Genomic DNA, 20,784 nt, shown 5'->3' with positions numbered 1-20,784 from the left:
CAGGTCCTGTTTTATGCTGCTGTCAGGCAATTAGATACATAATCAGTGTTTGGTAACCAGTCAATGTTTGGCACCCACAAAAGGGATGATAAGGCTAGAGTGATGTATATGTTTCTAATGAGGGCTCCTCTGGCTTCATAGCCCAGTGTCTGAGGCCATCAAGTTACCTTAAGGAAAAGGGAAACTCGAGTGGCATGGGATTCAAGAGGAGCTGAATAGCCAGACCAGGAGTTGGGGGGGCACCTGAGGCCCCTTAAGTCCGATTGTGTTGTCGTTTCTGTCATCATCCTTTCTGTGTGTGTGCCTCTGCTCTCTCTTCTTTTCTTCTCCCAACAGCTTCCTCCACGTACTCACTGTCCATGACCGTCTCGCACAGGGACCACAGCAGTGGCCTTGGGGGTCAGGACCACCAGGGTTTGAGTCTTGGCTTCCTTTACTCAGCTCCAAGTCTCAATCCCTCTATCTTAAAATGAGGATAATTATAACATCTATCTGGTCAACTTGAAACAAATTATTTGTTTATTCTGAACCTGTTTTTTTACATCTAAAAGAAGTGATGACAAAGGTAGTTCCCATCTCATGTTCGTTATGAGGATTAAAAGAGATGACACAGTAAAGCACTTAGAGTAGAGCCCTGAACATAGTAAATGCTTGATAAATGTTATCTGTTGTTGTTACTATTTTTATTATTAGTAAATGAGACAGTGAAGGCAAAGTACCAGGCATATAGTAGGTGTCCAGTAAGTGAGAACAATCATCTTTATTATTTAGTCCATGATAATTGTCCTTTAATTTCTGATGTCTGTAGCACATTGGCATCTTTCTTCTGTGTCTCCTGTTTAAATACCTGAGAAAGCAATTTGATAGTCTCAGCTCCTCCTTGTTGGAACAGAACTTTTTATTTCAGGCTACCATGTAGGGTATTGGCCTTGAGGATCAGCTGCCTTTGGCGGAGGGAGTGGTGAATACCTACCACTATGACAAGGCAGGTGGAGCTATATAGGGTCACTGAGCATAAATACCAGCAGCCAAGCCTAACCCTTAGTAGGATCCATGAGTGAGGCTGTCTCTTTTAAAATGATTTAGGGCATCACAGACATCTTCATGCCTCAGTAGAGTACATGGCCCTACCAAGGAGAATGCAAGTTTCACCATTGATGCCTTCTTATCGCCCTCCCACCTTACTTCTTACATGTTCTACTTGGTCTCTGCTCTTTCAAAGCCATTTATAAAAGAGACTGTCTGGAGTTCCCTGGTTGCCTAGTGGTTAGGATTCTGAACTTTCCCTGCCATGACATGGGTTCAGTCCCTAATCGGGGTACTGAGATTCCACAAGCTGGGTGGCAGGTGTGGTCTGTTGGGGGAGGGGGAAAAAGACTGTTACCACAAGTAATGTTTGTTATTTTAACATTGAAGTGCTACTGTATTGATATTCAGTGTTATTTTCCTAGCATGTTTCCATGATTGCAGTATGTTTTTCCTTGCTTCACCTTTTCAGGTGCCCTATTTTGAATTTGGTAATTTTGAGATTTCTACATTATGAGTAATTTTTGACCTTTGAGTTGTTGATCTTTAAAGATATGTACCTTTAAAAGGATTTAGTAGAGATTTGAGATGCCATTCTAAAAAGAAGAAAGAACTTATATTGTAAAAGAGCTGAAGATTCTCAATTGAGGTATTTAGGCAATTAGAATTCAGTAGCTCAGTATACAGCTCTTTCTTAAATTAATGTAAATACTGACATTGAGAGGTAATTTAAAAAATTTTTTCTTTTTGATATTATAGCTGAAGAAATTAAAAAGCTACGTAAACAACTGGAAGAAATTCAAAAAGAAAATGGCCGATATATTGAATTACTAAAAGCAAATGACATATGTTTATATGACGACCCCACAATCCACTGGAAAGGAAATCTTAAAAATTCAAAGGTCTCTGTTGTTATTCCCAGTGACCAGGTTCAAAAAAATATCATTGTTTATTCCAATGGAAGTCAGCCTGGTGGAAACAGCCAGGGAACAGCTGTTCAGGGGATAACCTTTAATGTTGGTCATAATTTACAAAAGCAGACTGCCAATGTGGTGCCAGTGCAGAGGACTTGCAATCTTGTGACTCCTGTGTCTATTTCTGGAGTTTACCCTTCTGAAAACAAGCCATGGCATCAGACCACGGTTTCTGCATTGGCTGCCAACCAGCCTGTTCCTCTTTGTCTTCCTGCCGCTCTTTCTGCTCAAAACATTCTCGAGCTCTCCACCTCCGAAAGTGAGTCGAGTGTGCTTGGTCCCACCAGCAGCTCACTGATCGCTGTTCCTGTTGGGCCTGAACCACCCCAGCATCGTTCATCACACACATGTCTAAATGATCAAAATTCTTCTGAAAATAAGAAGGGGCAAGAAAGCTCCCAAGTATTGAAGAAAACGGTCCCTTGTGCCACAAGCATCTCCTCCAGCTGCTCAGCAACTGCCACTCAAGGACAGCCTGGAAGTGAGTCCTGCCGGAGCACACCGGATCACAGAAGTGATCTTCAAACCACCCTGGTTGTTTCCGTCACCACCGCAGTCTGCTCCCAGCCTCCCAGACCTGCCGGTGATTCTTGTGTGGCAAGCAGTAGCAAGGGTGCAGACTCCGCAAGTGTTACCATGGTGGTGGCCCCGTCTGTCCCTGGAGGAGGGATGACCACCATGCCTGTAAGCACCCTTTCTGCAAACCCTATGGACAGTGGTTGGACTCTTTCTTGTTCTTTGCCTTCTTCAGCTGTCAGTGCTTCAGATTTGAAAAACATGAATAGCCTTACCCGAATTTCCTCAGCTGGAAACACACAGACAACGTGGACTACTTTGCAACTGGCGGGAAACACTATTCAGCCCTTAAGCCAGACACCGTCTTCTGCTGTGACCCCGGTATTAAATGAGTCTGGCACTAGCCCCACCACAGCCAACCACAGTAGATGTGTGGTTCCAGGCATCAGCTTGAATAATTCCTTTCCAGCAGAGGGGCAGCCAGTTGAGCAAGTAGTTGTAACCTTGCCTTCCTGTCCACCTTTACCTATGCAGCCACTGATCACCCAGCCACAAGTTAAGTCTCAGCCTCCAAAAAGTATCCTCCCATTGAATTCCACCATGCAGGTGATTCAGATGGCTCAGCCAGTGGGGTCAGCTGTTAATGCAGCTCCCGCTAATCAGAACGTTATCATTCTTCAACCACCCAGCACCGCCCCGTGCCCAACAGTGGTGAGGGCAGAGGTTCCCAACCAAACGGTAGGTCAGCAGATAGTCATCATCCAGGCAGCTAACCAGAACCCTTTGCCACTTCTCTCTGCTCCGCCTCCCGGTTCGGTTCGAGTCCCTGTCAGTGGGGCCAGTGCTGTCATAGGGTCTAACAGTTCAGTGCAAAATGTTTCCACCCCGCAGACTTTTGGAGGAAAGCACCTTGTCCACATATTACCACGACCTACATCTTTAGCAGCGTCGAATTCCACACAAACTTTTTCTGTTACTGTATCCAGCCAACAGCAGCCTCAAACCATTTCTTTAAATGGACAGCTGTTTGCTTTGCAGCCTGTGATGTCTTCATCAGGAACTACAAATCAAACCCCTATGCAAATTATTCAGCCCACCACCAGCGAAGATCCAAATACCAATGTTGCCCTGAATACCTTTGGCGCTTTGGCCAGCCTCAATCAAAGCATATCGCAGATGGCCGGGCAAAGCTGTGTACAGTTGTCTGTTAGCCAGCCAGTCCATCCTCAAACTGCTGCAAATAGTCAAATCACCCCAGCTAACTGTGTTTCATTAACAACTGTAGCACCTCCCATGACAACAGATAATTCAGCCACACTACCCAGTACTTATAACCTAGTGACTACTCCCTCAGTGAACACTGTGGCTTGTGTGCCTAACACGAAGGCAAAAAGGTTGAATAAGAAGCCGGGTGTCAAGAAACACTTAGCCACTAACAAGTCAGCCTGCTCCCTGAATGTAGTCAGAGATGTGGGCAAGTCAGATGGCCCCAGCACTGAAGGTTCCGCAGAGCCATCATGTAATGATGGACTTCTGGAAAGCCTCCCTGGTGTGTTACCATCTGCCATTGTGTCCCAGACAAATAGTGTAAGTGTTTCTGGTTCACATTCTTTGAATGTTCTGAATTCTGAATCAGTGATGCCAGAGTCTGTACCCAAATCTAAGTCAGCCGAAGAGTCTAGCCCACCCTCCCAAGAATCTGTAACAAGTGAACAATTTACAATGGCCCCAGCAAAATCCAAAGATTTTCTCCCCATTTCGCAACGAGAGACATCTCAGGATACGCCACCAAGTAGTTTGGCATTGCCAGATGCTGCCAAATCCTGCACGTCAGCCAACGTGTTGATTTCCTCTGCGGATGATGCCCCCGTTTTGGTCTCTCAGGTTCCTCACTTGTCATCTACCACGAGCACTACAAGTACTGACTGTGTTTCTGAGGTGGAAGTCATTGCTGACCCTTGCAGGGTTCAGCAAGAGTCATCAGATACAGTACCAACCCCAGGTCTCTTAAAGGGGCAGGGTTTAACTGCACTGCTCTCTGGTCTTGCTAAAGAGAAAGACCCTCAGAAATCATCTCTTTCAGTCCAGGTGGACCATCCTGACTTTTCTTCAGAAAATTCTAAAATAGTTGATTCAAATGTTGAGTTGCATCCCAAACAGGAGCTATTACTGATGAGCAGTGATGATAGAGACCCAGGACAGCCTCATCCCTGCATCCCTGACCAGGAGGTTATTAATGGTTCTTTGCTCACCAGTAGGCAGGCTGACTCGCCCATGTCGACCAGCTCTGGCAGTAGTCGTAGTTTCTCAGTTGCATCTATGCTTCCTGAAACAGCTAGAGAGGACGTCACCAGCAATGCAACGACTAATACGTGTGACGGCTGCACCTTTGTGGAGCAAACTGATATAGTTGCTCTTGCAGCACGAGCTATTTTTGACCAGGAGAACCTTGAGAAGGGAAGAGCTGGTACTCAGGTACCAGCTGATATACGGGAAGTTCCTTCGAAGCCTTCTGAAGCATCCTCTTTAGAGGGAGACCAGCCTTTCAAAACACAGATATCTAAAGAGAATGGTCCAGGACAGGCAGAAGCAACACCAAATGAATTTAATTCTCAGGATTCAATTGAAGCCACTGTGGATAGGCCCCTTGAAAAACCAAGTTGTTCTATAGGAATGAAAACATCAAATGCCTCTTTACAGGTTTCGACTTCCCAGCCACCAAGCATCACCAGTTTAAGTGTGAATAATCTTATTCACCAGAGTACCCTCAGCCATCCTCTGGTCAGCTGCACTGATTTATCCCAAACTTCAGAGCAAACAGCTGTTCCTACAACAGTGAATCTGACAGTTTCATCTGGCTCCTATGGCAGTCAGCCTCCTGGACCATCCCTGATGACCGAATACTCCCAAGAACAGCTAAATACTATGGCTGGTACTGTACCAAACACACCAATTCAAGAGCCACTCTTAAAGCCAAGTCACGAAAGCCGTAAAGACTCTACTAAACGTGCTGTCCAGGATGACCTTTTACTGTCTTCAGCTAAACGTCAGAAGCATTGTCAGCCAGCTGCCCTCCGGCTTGAAGGTCTGTCCCTGATGAGCCGAACTCCAGACAGCATTTCCGATCAAACTCAAATGATGGTTGGTCAGATTCCTCCCAACTCTTCAAACTCAGTTGTGCCTCTTAGCAACCCAGCACACGGGGACGGCCTTACCCGATTATTTCCGCCTAGTAACAACTTTGTGGTCCCCGCGTTGAGGCAGACCGAGGTTCAGTGTGGTTCGCAGGCTTCCATTGCTGAGCAGCAGCCAGCCCAGGCCGGCCAGCATCTGCAGGCCCTGCAGCAACATGTTCCAGCTCAAGGCGTACCTCACCTGCATAGTAACCACCTCTACTTAAAGCAGCAGCAGCAAGCGGGGCAGTTGAGAGAGCGGCATCACTTGTATCAGCTGCAGCGTCACGTACCTCACGCAGAGAGTTCTGTCCACTCTCAGCCCCACAGCATCCACCAACAGAGAACCCTGCAACAGGAAGTTCAGATGCAAAAAAAGAGGAATCTTGTTCAGGGCACTCAGGCCTCTCAGCTGTCTTTACAACCCAAGCATCATGGAACTGACCAGTCCCGACCTAAGAGCGGTCAGCCGCACCCACACCATCAGCAGATGCAGCAACAGATGCAGCAACATTTTGGAAGCTCCCAGGCAGAGAAGAGTTGTGAAAACCCTTCCACCAGCCGGAACCACCAGAACCACCTCAGTCAAGATATTCTGCACCAGCAGGAGGTGGGAAGCCGGCAGCAAGCTCCGGGGGTTTCTTCTGAACACGTATCTGGGCATAATCCAATGCAGAGGCTGTTGACATCAAGAGGCATAGAGCAGCAAATGGCATCCCAATCGAGTATTGTGACGAGACCTTCAGACATGACCTGTGCTCCACACAGGCCGGAGAGAAACAGAGTTTCAAGTTACTCTGCTGAGGCACTCATTGGAAAAACATCTTCTAATTCAGAGCAGAGAATGGGTATATCGATTCAGGGTTCCAGAGTTTCAGATCAGCTTGAAATGAGAAGCTACCTTGATGTTCCCAGAAACAAGAGTTTAGCCATTCATAATATGCAGGGTCGTGTGGACCATACTGCCTCAGATATCCGCCTTTCTGACTGTCAGACATTTAAACCAAGTGGAGCCAGTCAGCAGCCCCAGAATAATTTTGAAGTACAGTCTTCAAGAAATAATGAAATAGGTAACCCTGTATCATCCTTGAGGAGTATGCAGCCCCAAGCTTTTCGTATTAGTCAAAACCCTGGTCCACCACCAGTCGACCGCCAAAAGCGATTACCTTACCCACCAGTTCAGAGCATCCCAACAGGAAATGCCATCCCAACAAGGGACAATGAAAATACATGTCACCAAAGTTTCATGCAGAGTTTACTTGCCCCTCACCTGGGCGATCAGGTCATTGGAAGTCAGAGATCCCTCTCAGAACATCAGAGGAATACACAGTGTGGTCCCTCCTCTGCAATTGAATATAACTGTCCCCCAAGCCATGAAAGTGTCCATATTAGAAGGGAGAGTGAGAGTCAGAGTAGGGAGAGCTGTGACATGTCCCTGGGCGCAATTAACACCCGGAACAGCACCTTGAATATTCCGTTTTCAAGTTCTTCGTCTTCAGGAGATATTCAAGGTCGAAACACGAGTCCCAATGTTTCTGTACAGAAATCCAATCCCATGAGGATTACTGACAGTCATGGGACCAAGGGCCACATGAACCCTCCAGTCACAACCAACATGCATGGGGTTGTAAGGCCAGCTTTGCCGCATCCGTCTGCATCTCACGGAAATGCTGACCAAGGGCCTCCTGTACGTCAAACCAGTTCTTCAGTTCCCCAGCGATCAAGGCATCCATTGCAAGACAGCAGCGGTTCCAAAATTCGTCCACCTGAAAGGACTCGCTCCGGAAACCCAAGACATAGCAATGTCTTTGATCCAAGTCTTCCTCACCTTCCTCTGTCTACTGGCGGCAGTATGATTCTTGGACGCCAACAACCTGCTGCAGAAAAGAGAGGAAGTATTGTTCGTTTCATGCCAGATAGCCCACAAGTACCTAATGATAATTCAGTGCCTGACCAGCACACGCTATCACAAAATTTTGGTTTTCCTTTTATCCCTGAGGGTGGCATGAACCCGCCAATAAACGCTAATGCTTCTTTCATTCCACAGGTTACTCAGCCTAGTGCCACTCGAACCCCAGCCCTCATCCCTGTGGATCCCCAAAATACTCTCCCCTCCTTCTATCCGCCATACTCTCCTGCTCATCCCACACTGTCCAATGATATTTCAATCCCCTATTTTCCTAATCAAATGTTCTCAAATCCCAGCACAGAGAAGGTAAACAGTGGAAGTTTGAATAACCGATTTGGATCAATTCTGTCTCCTCCCCGACCTGTTGGCTTTGCTCAACCGAGTTTTCCTCTTCTCCCCGACATGCCCCCAATGCACATGACCAACTCTCACTTATCCAATTTTAATATGACATCTTTGTTTCCAGAAATAGCTACCGCTCTTCCTGATGGCTCAGCGATGTCCCCTTTGCTTACCATAGCAAACTCCTCTGCCTCAGACTCTTCCAAGCAGTCCTCCAACAGACCTGCCCACAACATAAGCCATATCTTAGGTCATGATTGCAGTTCAGCTGTTTAAATACCGATTGACTAAACATAAGTGTAACGAGTGAGATTACAAATGTATTTGTGTGTGTGTTCACACATACATGCACAGGAAGAGAGAGATTGTGTGAGTGTATCTCCTTGTGTTTGTTTAATCAGTTTCCAGTTATCTTCTGAATGTAGGGAAGCCATGTCAGAGATGAGGCACATACTAGGTTGTCAAAAAAAATTTATCTTTCATTTTTAACTGCACGGTGTGCGCTTTAAATTTCCCAAGCAGACAGACATTTTCAGGCTTGATTTGTAATCTGACATTCTCTAGATACTAATCGACTGGAAGTTGGGAGAAGTCATCTGGGTGTCATCACCTAGATTTTAAATTTGATTGTTGACAATTTGTAAAATAGATGGTTGAGATAGTGGAGTTGCTCTCCAACAATACAGACATTTCGATAGAACACAGTGGCTTGTAACCAAATGCTGGCCAAGTGTATTCTGGAACAGTCTCTTACCCATAGCAGGTGTTAAATTAATGTAGAATGAATGTCCGTGATTCAAGTCAAGCAGTTAGCAAATAGGTGAGTTATTGAATCAACCTTTATCTCCAAGGTTTGGTTTAGGTAGAAGCTTCTTCCTTAATTATAGCAATTCATAAATTATCTGAATTCCATGTCTTGTTTTCCAAATTAGGGAACCGTCAGTTCAGTTCAGTCGCTCAGTCACATACGACTCTGCGACCCCATGAACTGCAGCACACCAGGCCTCCCTGTCCATCACCAACTCCCAGAGTTGACTCAAACTCATGTTCATTGAGTCAGTGATGCCATCCAACCATCTCATCCTCTTTTGTCCCCTTCTCCTCCTGCCCTCAATCTTTCCCATCATCAGGGTCTTTTCAAATGAGTCAGCTCTTTGCATCAGGTGGCCAAAGTATTGGAGTTTCAGCTTCAACATCAGTCCTTCCAATGAACACTCAGGACTGATTTCCTTCAGGATGGACTGGTTGGATCTCCTTGCAAGGGACTCTCAAGAGTCTTCTCTAACACCACAGTTCAAAAGCGTCAATTTTTCGGTGCTCAGCTTTCTTTATAGTCCAGCTCTCACATCCATACATGACTACTGGAAGAACCATAGCCGTGACTAGATGGACCTTTGTTGAGAAAGTAATGTCTCTGCTTTTCAATATGCTGTCTAGATGGGTCATAACTTTCCTTCCAAGATGTAAGCTTCTCTTAATTTCATGGCTGCAGTCACCATCTCCAGTGATTTTATCCTTTTATGTGCCAAGGTCCTGTAAAGCAAAGGTCTTCCTTAAACAAGTAGCCTTAAAAGTGGAAAGCTAAACAGCAGAGTATGTAGATGTTTTCCATTTTGTCCTTGCATTTTGCATCAGGCCATAAGGATGATAGCCAGTTGTATTGTGAGGTTTTGCATGTGTTCAGTTAAGGATTGTTTCATTCATTGAGTTCTGTTGTAGAATTCTCTCTTTGTTCTATTTATTTGATCTTGAAATAGGTTCTTTGACATTTGTTTAATCATTAGGGACTGATCACTTAATAGTGTGTTTGGAATCAACAGTTATTTGAGCCTTATTTTTCAAATATTTCTGAACAGAGAATTAAGCTCTGTCAGTATTTTCACTTACTGATATTTATATTCAAGATATGGCATTGTATATTGCATTATTACCCTTCATTGTAGACTTACAATGAGAAGATGAATTTGTTCATTGCTTTTCCTGATGGTAGATGTGAAATGGTGCTTCAAAAAATTGTCTTTACATAAGTTCACATGTGTGAGTGTGTGTGTACTTGGACATAGATTTTAAGGTATAAACTAGCTCTTTCAAAATAGGCCTGCGATCTGAAAATAGGAAATTGACACCTGAGACCTGCTGAAGAGTAGAACTTGATATAGAGTTGTTTTTAAAGCCCTACTGAAGTTAAGAATGAATTTTGAATTTTAAAGATATATATTCAAAATTCATGTATTGCATTTTGAAAACTTTATTAAAAGTTAAGAAAACAGTTTACATGTACTCATATTTCAAGCCCATTGCTTGTTGTTATATTCTGCCAAAAATGGAATGGAGTGGGAGATATAAACTGTTCTGTCTGCTCTGTTAACAAAGTTAACCCACGGACCAGTGTTTTGGTTTTATTCTCATTTAAAAAAAAAAAAAAAAAGCCTCCTAAGGCTTGGTTGGAGAAGGAAATGGCAACCCACTCCAGTATTCTTGCCTGGGAAATCCCATGGACAGAGGGGCCTAGCGGGCTACAGTCCATGGGATCACAAAGAGTCAGACAGGCCTGAGGGACTGAACACACACAGAAGGCTTGGTTAGAGCAGATAACTCTAGTGAATACCTCTACTACAGCAAAAGGGTCTCAGCAAAAGGGTCATCTGTGCCTCTTTAGCTGTTCTCACCAAACTCCCCCGCTGCTGGCGGAGGCCACCTCCTCGGCACAAAAAATATACTGAAAGAAAATGTCTGTATTTTCTTCCTTCAGAATGGTCATGGGGAGAAATAGGAGAGCTTCATGAATAAGTTACTTAAGAAAACAGGTAAACAGTTAAAACATTTAAAAAAAAATATGACATTTATAACTTAAATTAACTGAATTTTAAGCTTTAACATTCAAGTTTTTCCTTGTACTTGAAAGGTCTAATCTGCCAGTTTCAAGAACTGTTCTTAGAGTGTTCGGCTATTCATCCTCTCTCTCTCTTTCCTACCTTCTCTTTCTCTCTCTTCCCTCTGCATGCGCGTGCACTCACACATACACACACACACAGTGGCTTTTGAGTTCTGAAAAACTGGGGACTGTTAGGTAAAATCAGAACTAAGGTAACAGGCCAAGGAGAAGCTGAATTTGAACATTCAGTGGAAAGGCCTCAAGCCTGGTACTTGCAAATATTTCTCTGTTGTCTCAATTGTATTTTTCTGCTCAGCTCTCTTCAGAGATAATATTTACATTCCTCAGAACTTTCATTCCAAGCGTACAAGTTTGATTCCAAATGAGTCTCTACCCCTAAGTAAGGCTTATTTGACCATCTGAGGAAAAATGTGACCATCTGCAAATAATTTGGCCCCTGCTTCCATATAGCTTTAATTGTCTTACAGACAGATGCGTATGTATGTGTTTATATACAAACTCAATTCTGAAAATGTTCAGAGCACAGTAATCTTACTTGGTTTATAAGCATGATTATATGAGATTTAAGCAGTATTAAGTATTTGATAATTAGAGCTACATGAATTGGGCAAGGAAATTTATTATTTAATATATAACAATATGGATTTTTTTTTGGCAAACAAATGGCAGAGAACATAGTTTTGGTTATAGTAAATTTAATGTTATTCGTGGCTTGCTAATATATGTCTACAGAATGTAAAATCATTTCTACAGATAAATTTGTAATCTAGAAATACACAAACATGTATGAAGCATAAGTGAATCATTGATTAAATAATTTCTCTCATAGTGTTATTGATCACCTGGAATCAATTTCAGAAAGATGTTGATTCCTCTAAACATTTAACACAGCAACTTCTGATAGGGTAAAAAATTTCATATTTCTTACCATGCAAAAATTTCTAATGTGTCAATCATGGATAAAAGATGTCATTTTTTTTTTGGTACATAAAAGTTGTTTTGGGATATTTTATACTATTCCAGGAAGTTTGTTTTTGTTTTTATGTTAAGACCTTTGGGGTGTTCCAGCAATGGTACCCTTTTTCTAAGTAGAGAGTATGCATTCCAGAGTGATCATGCAGTAAAGAGTGCGCATTCCAGAGTGATCATGCTTTATAAAACTTAATGTGTCAGAACTGTAGAAAGAGAAGAATGAGGAGGGAATCTTCTTTTTCAGTGATTTTCAGTCACATTTCAGGGTGAACTGCAATGAGGATTGACTTTTTAAAATTAGCCTTCTTAATATACAAATTATTTAAATATTTTAAAGATAATTCATTTGCCCTGCTCTTGCCTTCTAACATTAGCCATTTCATGGAGAGGCTGATATTTACACTCCAAAAAAGTGTGGAAATACATTTTAATAGGAGTGATGTTTTTAGAACTTGAGAAAAGATTAAGACTCTTCTTAGCTGTATCCTTCCTTTGATGCAAAGTACCTAGGCTCTTATTTTCTTCTGTCTGCTCCATGTCAAGTGGCAGGGAACCCACTCATTCCTTAGCAGAATGATTACTCCTCTGCCTTGAAACATTTATTGGGCCCAGTGTCATTGGATCAGTGCATAATAGCGACTCACACTCCCAAATCAATGATTCCCAAAGACCTAGCTTTGGAAATCACTGTATTCTATTAAGGGGCAAAGAGAATTCCTCCAAACAAAAGTAATTCAAGATTAACTGAAAATATTTAACGTGCCATATAGTTTTGTTCCTTGTTTTGGAGAGCTTGTTTTTTTTCCCCCATGGAGGAGTAAAGAAAGGGCAAAGGTGGTACCAAAATCAGATGGCTTTGGGTTGATATCCTTAGGAACCTGGCAGTCATTGTTCTAATTCTGCTCTCTCCAAATCTGCATTTGTTGATCACCTATGGCTGTGTACTTCCAGAGGGCAGTAATAGTAAGTGATGGTTCTTGATACACTTATGCAAATTAAAGGCCAGAAATTAGTTCTTCTCTGATAACTTTTTGGCTGAATGAAACCATTTCTCCTTCCCCTGTGAGTTCAACAGGAAAGGGTCCTTTATTACTTAATCATATTCTCCCTGTATTCTACACTTCTGTGTGAGCCTAAGAGTGTTTCTACTAGAGTCTGTGGGGGTCATCAAGTTCAGATTGAGGTGTTCTGGGAAGAAGTGTTGAGGACCTTCTTAGACACAGAACTTCTAGTTGTGCCCACATGCCTCTACCCGGAAACTGCACTTTACCTGCAACTGTGCCTCTGGTCCTAGGACCAGCCATTGGAACATACGCTCACCCACTCCTCTGTTATGGCAAAGGACCAGCCTGGTACACGCTGTGTAATCAAACACCTAGATGACAAAACAGCTGACGTTTCTCACTGTTGCCTTATCATTCTCTGAGCCATCTTTAATGCTGATCTTAGAAAAATTTACTAGTTAGATGCAAGACTCCTTTTAAACTCAAGAGCTGGTATGTGGTGGCCATTCAATATTCTTACTTCTAGATTTGCACAAACCTTGTCAACTGTAGTCTTTTTCTGGTGCACGCATGTGTTCAGATGCTTCATAAACATGAGCCTACCCGGGTTGAAAATATTGGGGATAATGTTGAAAGTGGTGTTATTTTGGATGATTGCATAATCTGTCACTAGGGATTTCATGAGGCATAGGAGATAAGTCTTCATTTGTAATTTGACATTTAAAAAAATAACTTTTTTCCCCCTCAGTTGTTACATACAGGTATACACCATACTATGTCATAGGAACTTAAAGTTTACTCCATGTCGATCCCCTCTTCACTTTTCTAGATCTCTATTCCCCCACCCCCTAAGTCTTAAAACCATTTTTTATCTGTGAGGTTATTGAGGCACTGGACTTGACTATATTGGTAACTTTTAGGGGGAATTGAACTGTTGATCTTCCAAAAGAAAGGGACCAGACAGTGTTGCTTAAAATGCTGCAGTTGTGTTACTGTGAAGAAAAGATTTGCTTCCACTTTCAACAGGAGATATATATACACACACACACACACACACACACACACACATGTATACACATATATATTCATTTCAGTAAAAGTGGGTGGAAAAATCTGAGCACATAGTTACCTTCACACATTATTTATAGATACACTGGGTGAGAAGCTTACTGTAGGGCAGTCACCAGAAAAAACCTAACTGTAGTGCTTTCAGTATATGTAACATTTGTATGTATTCCCATGCCAGCACTGTCTGCTGTGCACTGCGTCCTATTACTGTAAATCACCTGGTTTATAATTCTAATGGGAACTAATTTGTTTTGTAATGAATTCAGAGCAGATATGTATAATATGGCCAGGATTGTCCTACAGTTGTAAATAAGAATAGGTCCTGTTTATTTTGACATCTTTTTACAAATGCATTGTATTAGGGTGTGAATATTCTGAACCATGCTCTTGTTTAAAGTTTTGAAATTTTTATTGGTAAATGTAACATTTTAATGGTTGTAATAATTATTTGTATAGATATGAATATAGTATTTTATTTAAGAAAATAAACTTTGCATTTTTGCATTGTGAATTCTGTCTTTTCTGATCATTGCATGTACCACTTCAAACTTGGTATTAAAATGATTTGCCTTGCATGCTGAAGTTTTGTATTTGAGTAATCTTGAAATTTTGCCAAAATTTCTGAAAATGATATCATGGCACATTGCCCATGAGGATTGTATTTCTGATCAAAGAATCAACCTCAAATCATAATTATGATCAGTGCTGTACTTTTGCAGTAAACTGTACACCTCTATACTCATGAAAAATAGGATTAGAATTTCAGGTCTGGAGAGAACTGAGAGATGATTCAATTTAAATTCTCCTCCTTGTATATTTATAGTGTCGGAAACAAGCACAATATCACTTTGGGACAAGAATTAGGCCTTTCATTACAACTACCCATATCAACTTGTCACATCTCACAAGCATGAAGTTTGAGGGGAAAAAACATCACTGAGGAACTTGCACAGTATAAAACTGTGTACAGTTTAAATGCCTGTAAATCAATTTGTTCTGCGGGGATAGCCTACAGATGGGGTAAAAGTTATAAATTCAAGAAATGATAAACCTAAAGTTCAAGTGATGAATCCTTCCTAGGAAAGGAGGGAGGAGGAGAGTATTGAGAGTGGTACTTGTAAAGCATTGGTAGGGTTTATTGGATTGGAGAGCAGATACCCAGGTGTTCATCTCACACCTGACATGTTTGTCTTAGGAGTGAATAAGACAGCCTAATAGTAAAACAGGTAAAATAAGGACCTTCAATTCAATTCAGTCGCTCAGTCGTGTCCGACTCTTTGCGACCCCATGAATTGCAGCACACCAGGCCTCCCTGTCCACCACCAATTCCCAGAGTTCACCCAGACTCACGTCCATCGAGTCAGTGATGCCATCCAGCCATCTCATCCTCTGTCGTCCCCTTCTCCTCCTGCCCCCAATCCCTCCCAGCATCAGAGTCTTTTCCAATGAGTCAACTCTTCGCATGAGGTGGCCAAAGTACTGGAGTTTCAGCTTTAGCATCGTTCCTTCCAAAGAAATCCCAGGGCTGATCTCCTTCAGAATGGACTGGTTGGATCTCCTTGCAGTCCAAGGAACTCTCAAGAGTCTTCTCCAACACCACAGTTAAAAAGCGTCAATTCTTCGGCACTCAGCCTTCTTCACAGTCCAACTCTCACATCCATACATGACCACTGGAAAAACCATAGCCTTGACTAGACGGACCTTTGTTGGCAAAGTAATGCACACTTATTCCCACATGTCCTCTGGAAAACTAGTGCTCACAGTATTTCCTGGTCGAGCTTTTTGCGAGTTCAGGTTAAAGCTCAGTATTCCGACTATCAAGGGTTTAGCATTCTTTCTGCTGTTGCCCACTGTCACTCATTTCAGGTCATAGATGAATCACACATTTTGACTATACAAGGAGCCCTAATAAGCCATAAAGTGTATACAACCCATAATAGTGCAACCACTGGGCATAAATTCAATCTCCCTAAAATGAATGTGCAGATTATAATAGCTATATACTGTAACATTTTGTTAGCTTTCCAATCTAGTTCAATGTTTGGAGGAAGATTAGTAACAAATTTCTTTAAAAAGCTACCCAGGGAATTTTCACTTTTAGGTAAAATTTAATAGCAAGTGGCAGGTTCACAATCCCACTACACCAACTAGAACAAAGAGATAAATTAGAAAAATTATTTTTAAATGTATTTTTTATTGAAATCCAGTTGAATTACAATGTTGTGTTAATTACTGCCATGCATCAAAGTGACTCAGTTGTATTGTGTGTGTGTGTGTATATATATGTGTGTATATGTGTGTGTAAACATTCTTTTCCATATTTTTACCATTATAGTTTATTACAGGATATTGAATATATAATAGGACATTGTTGTTAGAAAAATAATGTTTTAAAAGATACTAAAACCCATCAATAGAGAGGACAAAATTCCTTTGACTAGATACATAGATCTGAACAAAACTCCAGAGAGAAAAAAAAGTCCTCCTTACTGTGAGATGAGATCTCGGGCCTCTCCTTTTTCCCCTGGGGACATCGGATAAGTTTGGGTTGAAAAGGTAGTGTGAAAGTTCCCACAGTTTTATGAACCTTAAGAGAAAAATTCCTGCTCGATGAAGCAGTCTCACCATCTAGATGCTGAAAACCAGAAGAGAACTGTATCTCACTCCATCTAACTACAGCTGCATCTGAGCTCTCACTCAGTTCAACTCTGTTTAACAGAAGAAAAGTGTGATTCCTTTCTAGTGAAAAATAACACTTCAATCTCTGCAGTTCATTTATGTACAATATGCAGGAAATATATACAGTGTCCAATACAAAAAATATGACCAATAAACAGAAGAAAAGGCAGATGCATGATAGAGAAAATCAGAAAACCCAAAAGCTGATTTTTGGAAAAGATTAAAAAGCAAACAAAAGAGCTCTTAGAAAGACTGATCAGGAGAGAAAAAAAAAAAAAAGAAAGAAAATATAAATTACCAATACAATGAATGGAAAAGGGGACTTCACAAAAGAACATACAAAAATTAAAATCGTAAAACATTATTTACAACTTTATGACATTACTGGCATCTTAGATGAAATGGACACAATTCTTGAAAAATACAATTTACCAAAATGAACGCAAGAAAAAAACAGAAAATAACACCTATACCTATTAGCCAAATTAAATCTATAAGTAAAAAACCTTCCTACCATATATTATATAATTCCATTTCTATGAAATGTCCAGAATAGGCAAATCTGAAGAAACAGAAAGTGGCTTTGCGGTTGCCCAGGGTTGAGGAGTTTGGGAGAAAGTGGAAAGTGACTGCTAATGTCCTTGGGGTTTTGTTGGGGGTGATGAAAATGTTCTAAAATTTTGGTGATGATTGCCCAACTCTGTGAATGCACTAAAAGCTGTTGAATCATACACTTTAAATGGGGGAACTCTATGATGTGTGAATTACATCTTGACAGCTGTTTTGTTTTTTTTTTAAAGGTATTCCCACAAAAAACCTCAAGCCCAGCAGATTTTAGTGAGAAATTTCTCTAAATATTAAAGGAAGAAGTAACACCAATCTACCCAAATTCATGAGAAAGAGGGATTATTTCCAAATCTCTTTTAGGAAGTTAACATAACCAAATTGATACCAAGTCTGTCATAACATTATAATAAAAGAAAATTATAGCTCAATATCCCTAATAAACATAGGTGTAAAAATTCTAAACAAAATGTCAAATCGAATCTACTGATATAAGAAAAGAATAGCACATCATGACCAAATGAGGTTTATTTTTCAGGAGTGCAAAGTTGTTTTAACCTTTTAAAGTCAATTTATACAGTTTGTTGTATTACTAGGATAAAAGAGATAAAATATAATTCAAACAGCTGATAAAATTCAGCATCCATTTATGTTGGTCAATCTCAACATCTGCTTTGACTTTTCCTCTTTCCTGCGAGAAATTAAGGAGATAATGCTAATTTCCTGCCTGCATTAGTTCAGAAGTCAAGTAAGTTGGTTATCTAATATAAATGTGCCACTTTATTTTTCAAGTAACCGCATAAACTACAGATTTGGGGATGACACAAAAATCCAGCTTTTAACTAAGTGTGTGCTGTGTAGGTCTGGTCTGGGTGGTGTTTCTTACATTGGTTTGGAAAGAGACTGAAGCCTAATAGTAGTGGTGGAGAACTTACTGCTTCAGGGAACTTTCCTTCTGGGAACTCATTATTCAGTTTGGTTAAACCCCATTAAAAAAGTGCTGCTGACTGGCAAATGTGCAAATTCACATTATTATGTTTTGAAAGCCCAAGAGATAGCGTATAGTATGGGAGAAGAAAATTGGTTAGTATGTCAGTGTTTCAAACCAAGTCATATTGCTTTTAGGGTTTGTTTGTTTTTTTTTTTTGGTCTTACACCTGGACAAATTTAGAAACCTTTGTCCCCATTATCACTGTACCCCTAAATGAAGAATTATGATTTCCCAGTTCAATGCAGTCTAATTCCACTGCCTTACTTTGGTGAAATGATACCATTCCCATCATTAAAAAGCCACAAAATTAAAAGATGCTTGCTTCTTAGAAAAAAACCTATGGCAAACCTAGACAACATATTACAAAGCAGAGACATCACTCTGCTGACAAAGGTCCATATGGTTTTTCCAGTAGTCATGTACGGATTTGAGAGTTGGACCATAAAGAAGGCTGAATGCCAAGGAATTGATGCTTCCAAACAATGGTGCTGGAGAAGCCTCTTGAAAGTGCCTTGGACAGCAAGGAGATCAAACCAGTCAATCCTAAAGGAAATCAACCCTGAATATTCATTGGAAGGACTGATGCTGAAGCTGAAACTGAAGCTCCAATATTTTGGCCACCTGATGTGAAGAGCCAACTCACTGGAAAAAACCCTGATGCTGAGAAAGATTGAAGACAGGAGGAGAGGACAACAGAGGATGAGGTGGTTGGCTCTGCTGACTCAATGGACATGAGTTTGAGCAAATTCCGGGAGTTCGTGAAGGACAGGGAACCCTGGCATGCTACAGTTCATGGGGTCGCAAAGAGTTGGACACGACTGACCTACTGAACACCACCACCACTCCCAGTCGCCAGGAGCAAAGACAGTTCAGCAGTCTTTGTTGATGGCAGTTGTAGATTCTGCCTGGTCTACTGGACCAGCATAGACCAGTTTCAGAGGCAACTTTGAAAGACTTTTTGACTCTTCACAGTATTTAGAGTTTTTGAATGTGTTTTAGGAAGTTAAAAAGACCACTGTATTCTTGTGATTTCCCTTCACTCTTAATTTTGTTTCTGAACCAACAGGCTCCCAGTAGAGACCTGACAGCTTAGGCTGTATACTTTAGGCTATGTATACTTTAATTTAAAATGAAAATCTTTGGGTCTTCAGGGCTTTGCCAAATGTAGTCAGTGAATGTATAAGAAGAGCTTTGGTTCTTAACTGTACAAGCTTAGAAACTGAAGCGAGAGTCCAGTTTAGGGAGCCCAAATGATTCAAAGCTGCAGTTTTATCTTGTTTGGCTTTCCTAAAGCACAATGCGTTCAGTGTCACTCAGGTTTATATAACAAACATCTAAATTTCAGAAAAACTTTCTCCTTTTGTTAATATGTTCGGGGGTTATACAATTCCTGGCTGTGTTTTGCATATACAGACACAAATAAAAGCTACAATTTATCTTGCCTGTCTCTATTCTTGTTATATAAACCACTTCTTTCTGTGTTTCAGTTTTATCCATCTGAGAAATGGGGATAATAGTAATAATGCAAACTTCACGGGGTTAGTGGTGGTAAGTGTTTCAGGATCAATGTATAGAATGTATATAAACCCTTGGCACAATGCCAATGACACGTTTGCTGTTTCAATAATCAGTTCTGCCACCGGGCTTCCCTGGTGGCTCAGACGGTAAAGCGTCTATCTGCAATGCAGGAGACCCGGGTTCGATCCCTGGGTTGGGAAGATCCCCTGGAGAAGGAAATGGCAGCCCACTCCAGTATACTTGCCTGGAAAATCCCATGGACGGCAGAGCCTGGTAGGCTACTGTCCATGGGGTTGCAAAGAGTTGGACACGACTGAGCGACTTCACTTCACTTCTGCCAATGTTAATCTTGTAGAGGTTGGAGATGAAAATTGAGGGCAATAGTTTCCGATAGCAAGATCCCACTAAAAGGGCAAACCTCAGACCTCAGTCCCATGCTTGTCCTCCAGCAGGGAGGGGTTTTCGCAATTCCTAAGAATTAGGGAGATGGAGCTGTTTTTGTTTCTTCAAGGATGAATTAAAATGATCCCCACCTCAATCTTCTCTCTTTTTATGTCTCTGTCCTCTGCTGGGATTAAAACTGTGACTTTTGTTTTTCTTATGAAAAACTGAGGTTGTTGGTTCAAAGTATTTGTCTTATTTTTCTGATTTCTCCCCTTTCACTGGAGAGGACTCACTTTTCTCTTCCTCTGGGTATGACAGGCAGGTTGTGAGAGCCCAACAGTGTAACCTTCCTGTGAGTCCAAATTGATGTTTTCAAGTACTGCCCAGCTCGGCAGCCTCAGCTCAGAGGAGCCTAAAGGTCTCTTTCATTTTGCTTTCAGTCTTCCTGAAAACAAACTCACAACTGGACCACATCAAAAGTGCATCCATCGTGCTTTGGCTCAGTCCCCTTCTCTGACCATCTTTCCAGAGTTCTCACTGAAACAGCATTCCCTAGGCTCTTCCCATCGTGTGTGCCACCAACACCACTGCCAGGTGCTTCTCTGGAAGGTAAACGGCTTTCTTTCCCTCTGGTTTACTCTTAAACTTTGTTACTCAAAAAACCAGCTATCTTCCCCTCTGTGTCCCAATCCAGTCTCAATTTACCCTTTTGTTTAATGCCAGTTTCTTAGGGATGGGTCAGGCTGAAATCTCATTGGTCCCTTCCCT

The 20,784-nt window shown here is 41.5% G+C and overlaps 1 protein-coding gene across 4 annotated transcripts in view; it reads left to right on the top strand.

The window, feature by feature from the left end:
- The window catches only part of USF3 (upstream transcription factor family member 3), a 78,284-nt gene that overhangs the window by 38,407 nt on the left and 19,093 nt on the right, over positions 1-20,784 (top strand). For 3 of the 4 annotated variants that reach the window (XM_055568199.1, XM_055568197.1, XM_055568200.1), the window contains one exon: positions 1,786-14,453. The exons of the other annotated variant lie outside the window; for it this stretch is intronic. In XM_055568199.1, the coding sequence (XP_055424174.1) occupies positions 1,786-8,216 (6,431 nt within the window). In that variant the 3' untranslated portion in view covers positions 8,217-14,453. Of the gene's footprint in view, positions 1-1,785; positions 14,454-20,784 lie in introns of those variants that run through there. 4 annotated transcript variants of the gene reach the window in all.

This window comes from Bubalus kerabau, chromosome 2, assembly GCF_029407905.1.
Source record: "Bubalus kerabau isolate K-KA32 ecotype Philippines breed swamp buffalo chromosome 2, PCC_UOA_SB_1v2, whole genome shotgun sequence".
Taxonomy (NCBI): Eukaryota; Metazoa; Chordata; class Mammalia; order Artiodactyla; family Bovidae; genus Bubalus; species Bubalus kerabau.
This window is presented reverse-complemented; position numbering and strand designations above follow the sequence as displayed.